Source organism: Lissotriton helveticus, chromosome 4_1, assembly GCF_964261635.1.
Source record: "Lissotriton helveticus chromosome 4_1, aLisHel1.1, whole genome shotgun sequence".
Taxonomy (NCBI): domain Eukaryota; kingdom Metazoa; phylum Chordata; class Amphibia; order Caudata; family Salamandridae; genus Lissotriton; species Lissotriton helveticus.
The window spans coordinates 1513849015-1513862616 of record NC_136063.1 but is presented as its reverse complement, the minus strand read 5'-3'; the positions used below and the strand labels follow the sequence as shown (position 1 = coordinate 1513862616).

Sequence of the window (13602 nt, the reverse complement as noted above, 5' to 3'; positions counted from 1 at the left end):
CAAATATAACAATTAATTAACTCACTACTATAAAGACAATTACAGACTTAACGTAATTTACCATTTTTTGGCCAAACTTGGATGAAAACGGTTACTTTGCTGAAAACAAGAGAATACACACCTACTACAACGACTACAACACAGCATACTAAAAATCAAGTAAGTGAAGTCCCATTTCATTTATCATACAAACCTGTCGATAACTAGCTAAACTCCCTAAACTAAAAAGATGGTATTTTTATTTGTTTAAATATAACTACAACATCCTATCAACAACTACCACAAGATAATAATTAAATGAAATTATGAACTGCCTTATCCATGTGTACTTAGAAAGCTTTAAAATAAATGTAAAAAGTCACAAAGTAAACTTGCTAAAGACTTGATATGTTGTTACCTACTAATAGATCCTAATACAATAAATAACACAATTTAACTTTCTTTTACAGATTATAGAAAATTCATCTACCAATCTACAACTAAACTAACAACATCTTCTACTACATTAAGTAAGTATACCCACTGTGTCTATTAATAATCAGAAAGTAAAAACAAACAACTATAAAACTAAATCATTTTTTTGTATTATTCTTTACCACAACTACAGAACATTAAAGAGTGAAAATCTACATATAAGAACAGAAAACATATAATTAGCAGGAAAACAACATTGGAAGTAAGTTTTTCCAGTTTTTCCTTTTAACGTACACATGTCAAGAAATGTTTATCACTTTTACTAAAAAAAATATATATGTCTTCACAGATCTACCTTAGACATGGCAACAGGAGCTACTTTTATTACTTCTCAAAAAGGGAAAATTATGCTGAGCTACATGGGTTACACCTACACCCAAGAAAGAATCAAAGGGAATAAAACTTATTGGAAATGTAGTAAATATTACTCAACTGCATGCTATGGTAGAGCACAGACTGTTGATAACAATGTTGTAAATGTACATGAGCATAACCACCCACCCAATGTAACAGAAGTCGAAGTAATGGAAGCACTAGAGACATTGAGAGAAGCTAGTACAGGCTCACAAGAAACAAGCACCACTATTTTGAAAAATGTTTTAAGCAAGGTGCCAGAACATGTCACAGGACAGTTACCTTCAATACCCAACTTGAAAAGATTAATTGCAAAAACAAAACGAGCTTCTGATCCAACTCCACCAGCACCTAAAACTTTTCAAGACATTATAATTTATCCTGAATATACTATTACACACAATGAAGATAAATTCTTAATGTATGATAACCACAGTCATGATAAAAGAATTTTACTTTTTGCAACAAATAGCAATTTGCAAAAACTAAAATCGTGTGAAACCTGGATGATGGACGGAACTTTTAAAGTATGTCCCAAACCTTTCTATCAACTTTACACCATCCATGGTGAGTACCAAGAAACAAATATCCCTTTAATTTATACACTGCTGCCAAATAAAACAAATGCTACCTACATAGAAATTTTAACAACTATCAAAGAATTTACTGATAATTACTATCCACAAAGAATAATAATAGACTTTGAAATAGCCATGATTCAAGCTATACTTAAAATATATCCTCACACATCAATACAAGGGTGTTATTATCACTACAACCAAAGTATATGGAGGCACTTACAAAAATCTACTTTAAGCATTGAATATTCAACAAACAGTAACTTTGCTTATCAGATTAAAAAGTTAATAGCATTGGCATTTGTACCAACAACAGAAGTTGCTAACTATTACAATTTACTACTTGACAGCCCTTTCTACCGCACCAATGAGACAAAATTAACTCCCTTCTTAGACTATTTTGAAGATACCTGGGTGGGAAGATTACATCGTTCGGGCCACCGCAGACAACCTAAATTCCAAATTCCATGGTGGAATGTGTATGCTAGTACTATGGCACAGAAAGCCAAAACCAACAACGCGGTCGAAGGATGGCATAATGCCTTCCAAGCCACAATAGGAAGAACACAACCCACACTTCATAAACTAATCCAAAGCATCAAAAAAGAGCAAAGCTACCAAGAACTAAGAATAGAGCAATCTCTATCTAAAATCGGCCATAAACTAAGTAAACAAACATTAAATATGTACGAATACCTACAGCAAAAAGTCAGAATGTACCCAAGTATTGAAGGTATTGAATACTTAGAACTAATAGCAAAATCTATCCTTTAACAAGATACACATAAAAACATTTCAAACAATAAATAAAACAAACCTTTTTATTTAATGTAGTTACATTATGTCATGTAAAAATAAATGTAATCTATTATTACAAGACATAATAAAACGACATTAAACAAAATTGCACAATATAGCTCAATCCACCCCAATCTAAAATATAATAATAACTTAAGTGTTGTGCAGCTGTAGAATGTGTTCCAAAAAGATGGTTTCAAGACGAATAGAACATAAATAAATCCACATGGTTTAAAAAAATCCCCACAAAATGGAAAAAAACAACTGTTTTATAAGGGTCCCACGTAGCAATCCTCTCGAGAACAGAACCATAAAAAACGAGAAAAATAATGATGATAAAAACGCTCCAAAACCCCAAAAAATCAAGAAATGTAGTTAAACATTTAGCTGTATTTAACCAAAATTACGCGATAGAATCCCTCAGCTCACCAAAACGAACACCTGTAAATAAATACAAACAAAACTCACCCACAATAAATACGAAAGCCACTAAGCCTAAACATAACATATAAAACATAGGAAAACACCTAAATTAATTCATTTACACAATACATAAACCTTAATTTCATAATAAATATCTTACAAAGTACGTTATCAATAAAGACCTTAAATAACACGTATTTTTCACATAAACTGTAAAGTACAACACATACCAACACTTACACAATACAACTAGCTCTATAATGTCTTAAAATGTAGTTAAAAATAATGTAAAATAAACTTACATTCACCAACACGAAGCAGCTCCCAACCGCGAGGTTCCGTTTTCTGAATTGACCCAAACAACGATGTAGATAGACAAAAAAGTGAAGTTCAAAAATTAAAATGGCAGCACAATAAAAACTAAAATAGGACTAAATCCCCATAATTTAAACAAAAATAGAGATGAATAGCATTATTTTTTCCATGTATTGTAATAAATGTATTATTGTTTGTAAAGAACCTTTTGATTAATGTAAAATATACAATAATATTTTTAATATAATTATATATTAAATAATTATAGTATATTAAAAATATGTTTTTGATTGTTAATTCTTTTTTATATGTATAACACTGAACACAATTGTATGTACATACTGTAGAAAAATACAATTACATGTAAATTAATTAACATATTAAATTTTAATTTAAAAATTTAAAATTTAATATAGTAATTAATGTAATATAACAATGTATATATGATAAAAATTGCAATGTAGAATGTAAACAAATATTTGAAAAAAGTGTATTAAAAAATATGAAAATGTTTGCATCAACAACTGAAAAGTATGTATAAAAAAAGTGTCCAAAACTATATTACCATTGTACTTAATAAATGTTGACACTTGTGATATATATGTAAAAATGTACAAAAGAATCATATTTGTTTATTATTAAAAAAAAAAGAGCAAAATTATATATCATAATAATTGTAAAATATAAAATAAAAAAAAATGTAATTTCTTTTTTTATAAAATATAAAATATAAAACATAACACATAGAAAATACTTAACAGTAAGCAAAAATAAATCACAATTTTAACTCCAATCCTACATAAGTCAGGTAAAGTGCTGGACAAGAAACCATAATAAAGAATTATTCTAACTCCAATCCTACATAAGTCAGGTAAAGTGCTGGACAGGAAACAATAATATTTGTGATATTATAACACATAAACATCACTATATATATTAATAACCACTCTTATCTATTATACTACAAAATAGACTATTAAATTACAATCACACAATATTTTATTTTGAACATAACAATACCAAATTTTTTAACCAAAATTTAAAATTTCAAAAATCTAAATTTTTTAACAATTTTAAAAAAGTTTTAAAATTTTTAAAAATGTAACCCAAACTTTGTATATTTGTATTTTGACTCATTCTTAGCATATATTATAACAAATACACAAACATAAAATATTACACACTTGACTTATAATAATATATTTTAAAAAATAAATGTAAAATTTCAAATTTCAAATTTGAAATAAAAAATTTAAAATTTAAAATTTCAATTTAGAAATTTAAATATTGAAATTTCTAATTTCGTATTATTTATAGAATTTTTTTTATTAAACACTATATAAAAAATATAACACTTAATTACCAAATTATTATATAATACATTCAATTTCAAATAAATTAAATAAATTTTCGTATTTCAATTTATAATTTATTTTAATTTAATTTAAATTTTATTAAACATATTTTAATATACTACCCACCCTTATCCCCTATATCACCAACAACCCGCTACTAAATCTTTAAAAAAAACAATTCAATCAATAATTCAGTAATTTAAATTAAATTTAAAATTTCGCCATTGAAAAAAAATTTAATTTACATTTTTCTAATTTTTTACCATTATATACATATTATTTACACTACTTTTTTAAATTACTACCCACCCTTATCCCCTATAATACCAATAACCCGCTCCTAAAATATTTACTAATATTAAAACAAATTACATTTTTATCCCTATAATAATAAAAATAAACATTTAATTAATAATATTTAAACATAAAACAAATTTTTCTACACTTATATTACACATTCAATTATTTTGTCGATATTATATTCAACGATATTTCTCTAAACGATATTCTATTCAACGATATTTTATTTTGACGATATTTTTGTCATTCTACAAAAACGATATTTACAACAACGATATTTACTACAACGATAGTTTTTTACAGTCGATATTCTTACCTCGATATTTATGCTAGTCGATATTATCCCGTCGATATTCCTGCTTTATACCGTTATATACTGCAAAATGAGGCCAGAATTCAGATAGACTTTCATTGTTCACCAACGCATGTTAAGAGACCTCAACCTCTGTTCTTCTTGGAAGAAGTGGGTGCTCTCATATACTGAATAGTTGCAGACATGTCAGCAAAGGGAGTTAGTCTCATAATGTTCTTCATCCAAAGGGATTCTAGAGCAATATCTTGTTGGTGAAGAAAAGTAACAAATGACATCACTAGGTTATCAACCTTTGCAAAATTCAACAAGTAGTTGATTCACTGTAATTTAAAAATGGAGGGAATTCATCTCCTCAGTGACATCCTTATGACAGGTTACAGGATGCATCTTTGAGGGATCCCTTCTGTAGTCCAAATCTCCAATTTCTTCAGTTCATCTGGAAAAGCTAGGAGTTTAGTTTGCAGTTGTTCTTTTTGGCCTAGTTATCTTTAGCGCTGTCCCAATCTTAATAATAGTGTTGAACGTCATCGATTAGGGCTGGGATGCATGATGTATTTATGTCCCTATAAGATGCCTGGACAACATTTTGGGTGTACACCATGTCAAGCGCCTGGGAGGTACATATTCTTGAATGTTGGTGCTCTTCTGCTAGGACAGACGGATCTCACTGATGGCACAGTATCTTTTGCGAAGTAAAACCATCAAAAGAACGATGGATTAAACCCAGATCTTTGTGACTGGGGGTCAATGTTTGCATTGTTCAGCATTCCGTCCAACATTTGTTCCTTTTGCAGGACCTAGCCAGTAAGCACTGATTGCATGTTGTTGCATGTTGTTTATAACATATTTTCATATGTGAGTGTATTACTGGTGCTCTTATTACTGAAAACGAACCACTAATAGCACAAAAGAACATAATAAAATATTTTGACAAGTAAAGTAATGAGTATAACAGTAGAAAATTATTTAATACAATATTCAATTTCTCAGTAGTGGAGGCTGTAAAAGAGCATAAAGCTAGTAGTGTCAGGAAAGTGTAGGAGGCAGTAAAGTGTATCATGTACTTTACAGAGGGACACCCACGCTATCATGGGTTGAATAAAGTAAGAGATGTTGTAGCCACAAATTACTGCACTCAGGGGGGGGGGTACCCACGGAACCCCCCCTTCATTGCCATGGACAAGGTGGCAGACACCGCACGGTGCCTGTCACGTTGTGCATGGCAATGCACAACATGCCACTTTAACATTGCAGCGGGTGCTTCTTACAGCACCGCCCGCCGCAATAATAAAGATGCTGGATGCAGCCGCTAGGGTGGCGTCGCATCCTAATTGGCCCAGCGGGACCGCCGCACATCTGGCGGTCGGTCCCGTTTTCCGTTACACTGGTGGGCGGACATCGTAATGGGGCCCTTAGTAATACTTCAGAAAGAATTCTAAAACTCCCACCTAACAAATGTAATCAATTACTAATCATTTCTAATTATCAGACCTGTATAATGTCTTTTCTAAACGTGAAGTTAAATGTCAAGGATCTACTGCCTCAGATGAAGGCCATTGAATAGAGTATCTGAAATATATATATCAAGAAGAAATATATAATGAGCAGCTCCAGTCTTCTTAAAAACAGCAAAGGTATGGATAATCACAATTAGGATTAGAAGGGTCTAACGTTTAACTTCTTCGCCGCGGGGCTAATTCCCCTACGGTGCAGGGGGAGGGGGGCCACGTGCAGTGCTGCGGTTCTCGTGACGAGCTCAGCTCATCACGATGCACGGTGGCGCTGTGCTCATGACAAGCTGAGCTCGTCATGACCACACCAGTTTCAATAGAACGCTCAGCACAGCAGGGGGATTATCCCCGCTTGGGAACGCTGCGGCGTTCTTGACGAGCTCAGCTCGTCATGAGCACAGCCCCACCGTGCCTCATCACGAGCTGAGCTTCTCATGAGTACCCAAGGTGTTAATTAGAAGATGTAATACATTACATACTAATGACTCACAATGTCAATTATGATGGCACAGTATCTTTTGCAAAGTAAAACCAGGTAGAACTGAAATTTCAAAAACCTTCATGATTTCAGTGATTGGAGAATGGATCATTAGGTATTCCAAGAACTGACCCCGATGTGTCACATGCAAAACTGCTCTTTTACCCTCACCTCAGCCTTTGGCTGCTAAGGTACTGCATCTAGCAGCCCTTACAGGAGCCTCAATGCCTACATACAAGATGGTGGAAAAGGGATTTATTTTGCTTTTCCACTATTCATGATGAACGCACGGGTTACAGCGCTAGATGAAGAGACAATTGGCCAATCTCATATTAGCAACACCAATTTGGAGATGTCAAGAATGACTTCCCATTTATCTGGAACTTTTCCAGGAATTTCCCAATTCCTCTACCCCCATTGTTCAATGATTTGGACAAACTCCGAGGGGGGATTGCACCAACTTGTGCTGGGCGGATCATTGTACCTGATGGCATGGAGGGTTACAGGAGGCATTGGGTGATTTTGAGACTGTTGAGCCAAGCTGGCTCATATATCTAACAAGAATGGACAAAGGATGTGGTCAAGATAACCTGAAAAAGGCATACAGATGATTGTCCCATGTGTGTGTGGCATAGGACTTGGGCCCACGGGGGAGAAGGGTCGTCAGAGGATGCACATTTCTTAAATTTCCTCTGAGAGCTAGATGAGGTGCCACAGAAGGTTATCACCTTTTGGTCAACAATCTGCAGTACGATTGTTGAAACATCTAGAGCCATGTTATTCACAACTTGGGAATATAACACAGCTTTGAATCTGTGTAATGATCTCGAAATCAGTTTCTCTTACAAATATAAATCTTGGAGATGTTGGCTATGTTTTTTTGCACAGTTTTATGTAAAAGGGTTTCAACTGTACAAGAACAGGTATCTAAGGCAGGAAGTTTACTCCAGATGTCATATTCTTTACTTGTGCCAGGAGGATAAAATTATGAATCTTCAACTATTTTTGAGGGTAGTATAAGCACTTGATCCCTACCAATATGACTTTAGAGAGGGACACAGCACTGAGTCAGCGCTCATTAAGGACACGGAGGAGATCAGGTAAGCAGTGGATAGAGGAGGCATGGCAGTCCTGATCTTATTAGATCTGTCTGCGGCATTTGATAAGGTCCATCATGATATTCTGCTGGACCGTCTCAAGGACTGTGTGGTCCTGGGTAAAGCTTGGGATCTTCTTAAATCTTTTCTATCAGACAGAGAACAGATTGTATCCCTAGGTAAATTTCAGTCCAAACCCTTTGCATTACCATGTGGTGTTCTGCAGGGGTCCTCATTGAGCCCCACACTCTTTAATGTGTATGCCTCATCATTGGCTCCCGTTATTAGTGCATTTGGGTTTGGGATCACGTTCGATGCTGATGACACACAAATTGTGGTGTCTTTGTTACCTGGCCAAGAGTTGGGAATTGATAAACATTTACAAGGCTGCATGGAATCGTTTGGGAGCGGGATGGCAGACAATTGCCTACAGCATAATTCAGGTAAAACCGAAGTAATACTGTTTGGGAACGATCTTAATTTCTGGACTCCTAATTGGTGGCCTGCCTCCATGGGGTCACTTCCTACACCCTCTAAAAAGGTGAAAAATTTGAGAATATTACTAGATGAGAAACTCTCCTTTGGGGCCCAAGTAAATGCAGTAACCTCAACAGCAGTGCATGTCTTGAGAACTGTTAAGAAGGTATTGCAGCTTTTACCTTTGGAGAGCCGGCAAAAAGTGGTTACAGCATTGGTCATGTCAAGGCTGGATTACTGTAACAGCCTGTACCTAAATATACAACAAAAACTTCTGTATAAACTCCAGCTGCTACAAAATGCCGTGGCCAGATTACTTACGGGCACATCCAAGTTTTCTCCAATTTCCAAAGAAATAAAAAAATTGCACTGGCTCCCGGTGAGGAACCGGGTGCACTTTAATTCCATTTGCATGGTCTTTAAAGCACTTCAAGGCCTTGGTCCAGATCATTTAAGATGCCAGTTTCAATGATATAAACCGACAAGAACTCTTAGATCTCTGGGAGTCAAACTGATCACAGTACCACCAACAACAAAAGCTCAGTGGGGTGGAAGAAGTTTCTCTTCATGTGCAGCAAAGGCCTGGAACGACTTGCCATTCCATTTGGGAAATGCCACTAATCTTCTAGCTTTCAGAAAGGGGTTGAAGACCTGGCTTTTTGATAAATAAACCCTCTTGTTTTCTAGCTCAGCATTAAGGAGAAGTAACTAGAGCCAGGACACAGCCGGGTAATCGTGCGCTCTAAAAGTTTCCATAACATAACATAAAATGCAATACTTGTTCTGTCTCGAACCCTGCTTTTCAGGGGCCCCTAAATTGTGTGTCATCATATGCATCAAAGCATACGAAAACATGATGAGTGAGTTCAACTTTCAATCAGGAAGTCTTCGTGGCAATTTCATACCCTACCATTGCTAGATGGGTCTATACATTCATGCAGCAGGTCAGAATTGTTATTTCCATTTCTGGGGCTCACTCAATAAGGAGTGTCAAGGCCTTTGTAAAGAGGGTTGAGGGGCTAATTAAAGACATCATGAATGTGCCAGACTGTTCAGCCAATTCCAAATTTAAGAAGTTCAATTTCAGGCCAGGAATGGGAGTAGCTACTAAGCCTGAGCAGAGATCACGGAGTTTCACTCTGTGGAATTCTGCAGAGTAGCCAAAAAACTCTGCGAGGGTCTGCGGAGCTCCACAGACGGAGTTAGTGGATGGGGTGGGGTTGTAACAGAGCGGCTTGTTACTGTTTGCTGATGTGAGATGTGACATGCAGTAAACAAAATGAAAACGCCACGGATCAGAGACTAACCACTCCTCATGTCCTCAATATAGTAAATAGGCAGCTGAGTGCAGCTGCATGGGGATGGTAAAGCTGTGCAGAATGTTACCCCTGAAGAACAAGGATTTGGTCTGGTTGTACACAGCATGGTCCATGGTACAGAAAGCAGCACACTTTGCTAGCCGGCTCATCGCAGCAAGGGGTGGAGGGGTGAGAGGGTTTTACATGCTCTTTGACACTCCAGCGGCTCTACATGACAGGCCCGGGCCCCTGATATCAGCGCAGCAGCACTCCCTTAAGGACAGCAGCCTTCACGTGAACTGCATAGTTTGCTGTCAGAGCCCAGCCAGCCAGTACTGAGCACTGCAGTGTTAGCCTCGGAAGCCTGCCCACTTCTGAATCAGGGTGCCAAGCATCGCAGTGGCAGGCAGGATGTCTCCCTTAAACTCAAATGGCCCCCCACTGCTTGAACCAGGGTGTCGAGCATTGCAGTTGCAGGCAGGATGTCTGCCTCAACCTAAGAAGCAGTGAACCACGTTTTCAGGCCAGCATGCTGTTGTGGAATGGCTGCTGCTAGAGCAGTGTTCCAACTCCAGAGCATAAAGCAAACACTCCTTTCCTCCAAAACAAAGCCAAACCCACAGGAAAAATTGAGACAGCAATGCAATTGATTTGATTGGGCAAAAAGTATTTAAGGTGGCGCTGGTAAACTCTGCCACATGGCGGATTGCAAAGTGTTTGCCGAACTCTGTGCTCCAAGCGGAGCGTGAAGTGGCAAAACTTTGCAAACTCTGCCCGCGGAGAAAAGATTACCACCCATCCCTAATTACTACTTTGTTGATGAGCAAGGTTTGAACATGTGTAATCCTTCCCACTGGTCCAGACACAGAATGCAAATGCCCTGGCTAACAAAAAGGAAACTTACAATTCTATTAAGTGCATGGAGGTGAGTATTATCCCCACCAGCATTAAGGATGCTTCCGTCCAACAGAATACTGAATAAGCTGGGAGGGAGCATTATTATGTGTTGTACAAACTTATGTAGGAATAAATTGTGTACTTTAATGAGTTATCTTTACCTATTTACTTGTGATGAGAGTCAATTTGACTGTTTTTGATATCTGAAAATTTACTATGTTGCAAGGGAGAGACATGTGTTTGATTAAGCCTTAATAGGCAGAAGTCTTGGTTGATATATATTGTGTTTCTAGGTTCAGAGCAGAAGCAGCACTAAATTTTGTGGGAATATGCCATTGCACGAAGAAAGAGAAAGTGGAAGGATTCATTAAAGATACTGTTAATGGGACAATGGTCACTCAATTCCTATGTTTCTTACTATGTTCAACTAATTTCTGGGAAATGTAGTTTGCCAATGTTTTTGTTCAACGTATCTTGGTCTATGGATGCTAGAAACAGTAAATAAGAAAGAAGATACATAATGCTTACTCCGGTACTTAACAGATTTAATTTAAATGTTATTTCTCGTTAGCTGGAAATGTATATATTCTTTCAAAAATGGTAAAAGTAATCATCTGCGAATGACCCCTAAGGGTATGGGCTCCAGCTTTTGTGAAAGGTTTAGACCCTGGCAAAATTGAAAAGCACATCTATTCCTAGTCTCTGATTTAGCTTTGAAGGGCCCGCTTCACAGTACTAACATAAGACAAAATCCTAAACTTACTTCTTGGAAGCAGACAGACAGAAACGCTGAAATGCAGTAACGAGTGTGAAGTACGTTTCCTGAGAGTCACCTATCATAGTGACCTGAAGAAACTTTTGGATTCTTGGAATATATTTTACTTATTGATGAACTTGCGACGTGTTTAAAGAAACTGTGAACCTGTTTGCATTAGTGGGAGTCCAATTGAAAGTTTTTCCGTGTGGATATCCGTACCCAATGGATTGCTGCCTCACAGTTTTTTTAAAGTGTAGAGATAGGATGATCCCGGGAGTGAAGTGATCGGTATAAAGATTTGTGAGCTGTGAAATTTGCCCTGAGGAAGCCCCCTTTTTGGGGTGAAACGCGTTGGCTGTATTCTACCACTACCAGTGGTCTAAGAAACTATTAAAGGATCATCTGTTGAAATCATTGAAGAGTCCAGATTGATTGTTGTTTTGTGCATTTATGCTTTGAAATATTTGTGTTGCCTCTCTGTGCATTTTGTATTACTTTTGGAATTCACAGAACGTACTTACTACTTTTGGAATTCACAGAATGCACTTACTACTTTTGGTATTCACAGAATGGATTTACGACTACTAACTTTACATCCGCACTCGAGCCGGAGATTCCGGCCTGGTGGCAGAGATTCCGGCCCGGGGGTGGAGATTCCGACCCAGAGGTGGAGATTCTGGCCCGTAGGTGGAGATTCCGGCCGGTGGCGGAGACTTAGCACGGCAGAAATCTCCAGAACAGGGCCTGAATACCAAAAGTAGTACGTTTAGGATTTTGTCTTAAGTTAGTTCTGTGAATCAGGCCCGAAATCACAAGTGGCCCATAGTTAAAGCAAGTTATTTCACCTGAATTCGCTAAAAAACCTTTATATTTACTTGGACTACCCACACTGAGTCTAGGCTGTGGTGATACTACTATAATCACCTTTAGACTATGCCAAAAACACCAGGCTAAAGAAAGTAGCCCTTGTTTGTTGTTGAGGATACCTTATTGAGAAGACAATCAATATTGGACAAGGACTGACAATTAAGAAAAGAGTGGAATTTAAAATTCCCTTCTTGGCTCATAATTCTCACAAAAAGAAAGCCAATCCTCTCATCACCAAAGTCTGGTCTTCTATGAACTATTAGGTTAACTGCACACACTACAGCTGCTAATTTCCTAATAAGCAGCGCTTGCAGGTGGGGCCCACCCGCACTCATTTTTGGGGACCAGCGCTTATTTTCCCTCATCAGACTTTGACCCAGAGTAAGACAGAGAAAGATACTAACGGGGGGAGGAGAGAGGGGAAGAAGGAGGAAGAGAAAGAGAAAAAAAAATGAAAACTGAAAGAAAGCATGGTTAAAAAAGAGACCTGAAAGAGTGAAATAAAAAGGACAGGAGGTGTCTGTTGATGGATGAAACAAACAAGACCTGATTACGATCTGGGTGGACAGGGTTACTCCATTGCAAACATGGTGGATATCCCGTCTGCGGTATTACAATTCCATTATATCCTATGGAACTTGCAATACTGTGGACGGGATATCAGTCATGTTTGTGACCGAGTATCCCATCCTCCAAGATCGTTATCAGGCAGTTGGTATTCTGCACCCCTGACATTTGATAGTGCCGTCTGAACAAAGTTTCATTCATTTTATTCATTTTGACCTTAAGCACTGCCAATAAGTAAAATAATTTTTTATAAGTATTTCACAATTACAGCCCTTTCAGGCTTCGAATGAGTCCTGTTTTGTACATAACAAGAGTCAATCAGTTTTTATATTTAAATCAAGGTGTCTTCTGTTAAGTCCTAGTAACCCGCTACGTGTATACAAAAACAGTATAAAGTTTGAACTACTGGTTTTAAATGAATACATCAATCAGGAGCCATCTGAAATAAAATTAAAGATGTGCACACTGTGAGACAGGTCTTAAGCACCACTGATATAACAGAACTACTCCAAGCAGATGCAGTAAAATTGGAAAAAGGTAAAAGCAAACACATCCTTTTAAATATGCCACTTTCACTTAGTTTCTTTCAACAGGTGCAGTAGCTCAAGACTTTGTACTTGTTGAACTAAAATATATTACCTTTAATGCAGGGTCAACATCAAAGGAAATTTTTTGAATTAACGTATTCTTAGGACCATGAGGTCTATGGGGAATCACTTTCTCTTTGCTGGTCCAACCTGTAA

At 36.8% G+C, this 13602-nt stretch overlaps 1 protein-coding gene across 1 annotated transcript in view; it reads right to left on the bottom strand.

Moving 5' to 3' along the window:
* SPMIP7 (sperm microtubule inner protein 7) overlaps positions 1-13602 on the bottom strand; it is a 258909-nt gene that overhangs the window by 182317 nt on the left and 62990 nt on the right. The window contains exon 2 of the mRNA XM_078685834.1: positions 13499-13596. Within this exon, the coding sequence (XP_078541960.1) occupies positions 13499-13596 (98 nt within the window). The remainder of the gene's footprint in view (positions 1-13498; positions 13597-13602) is intronic.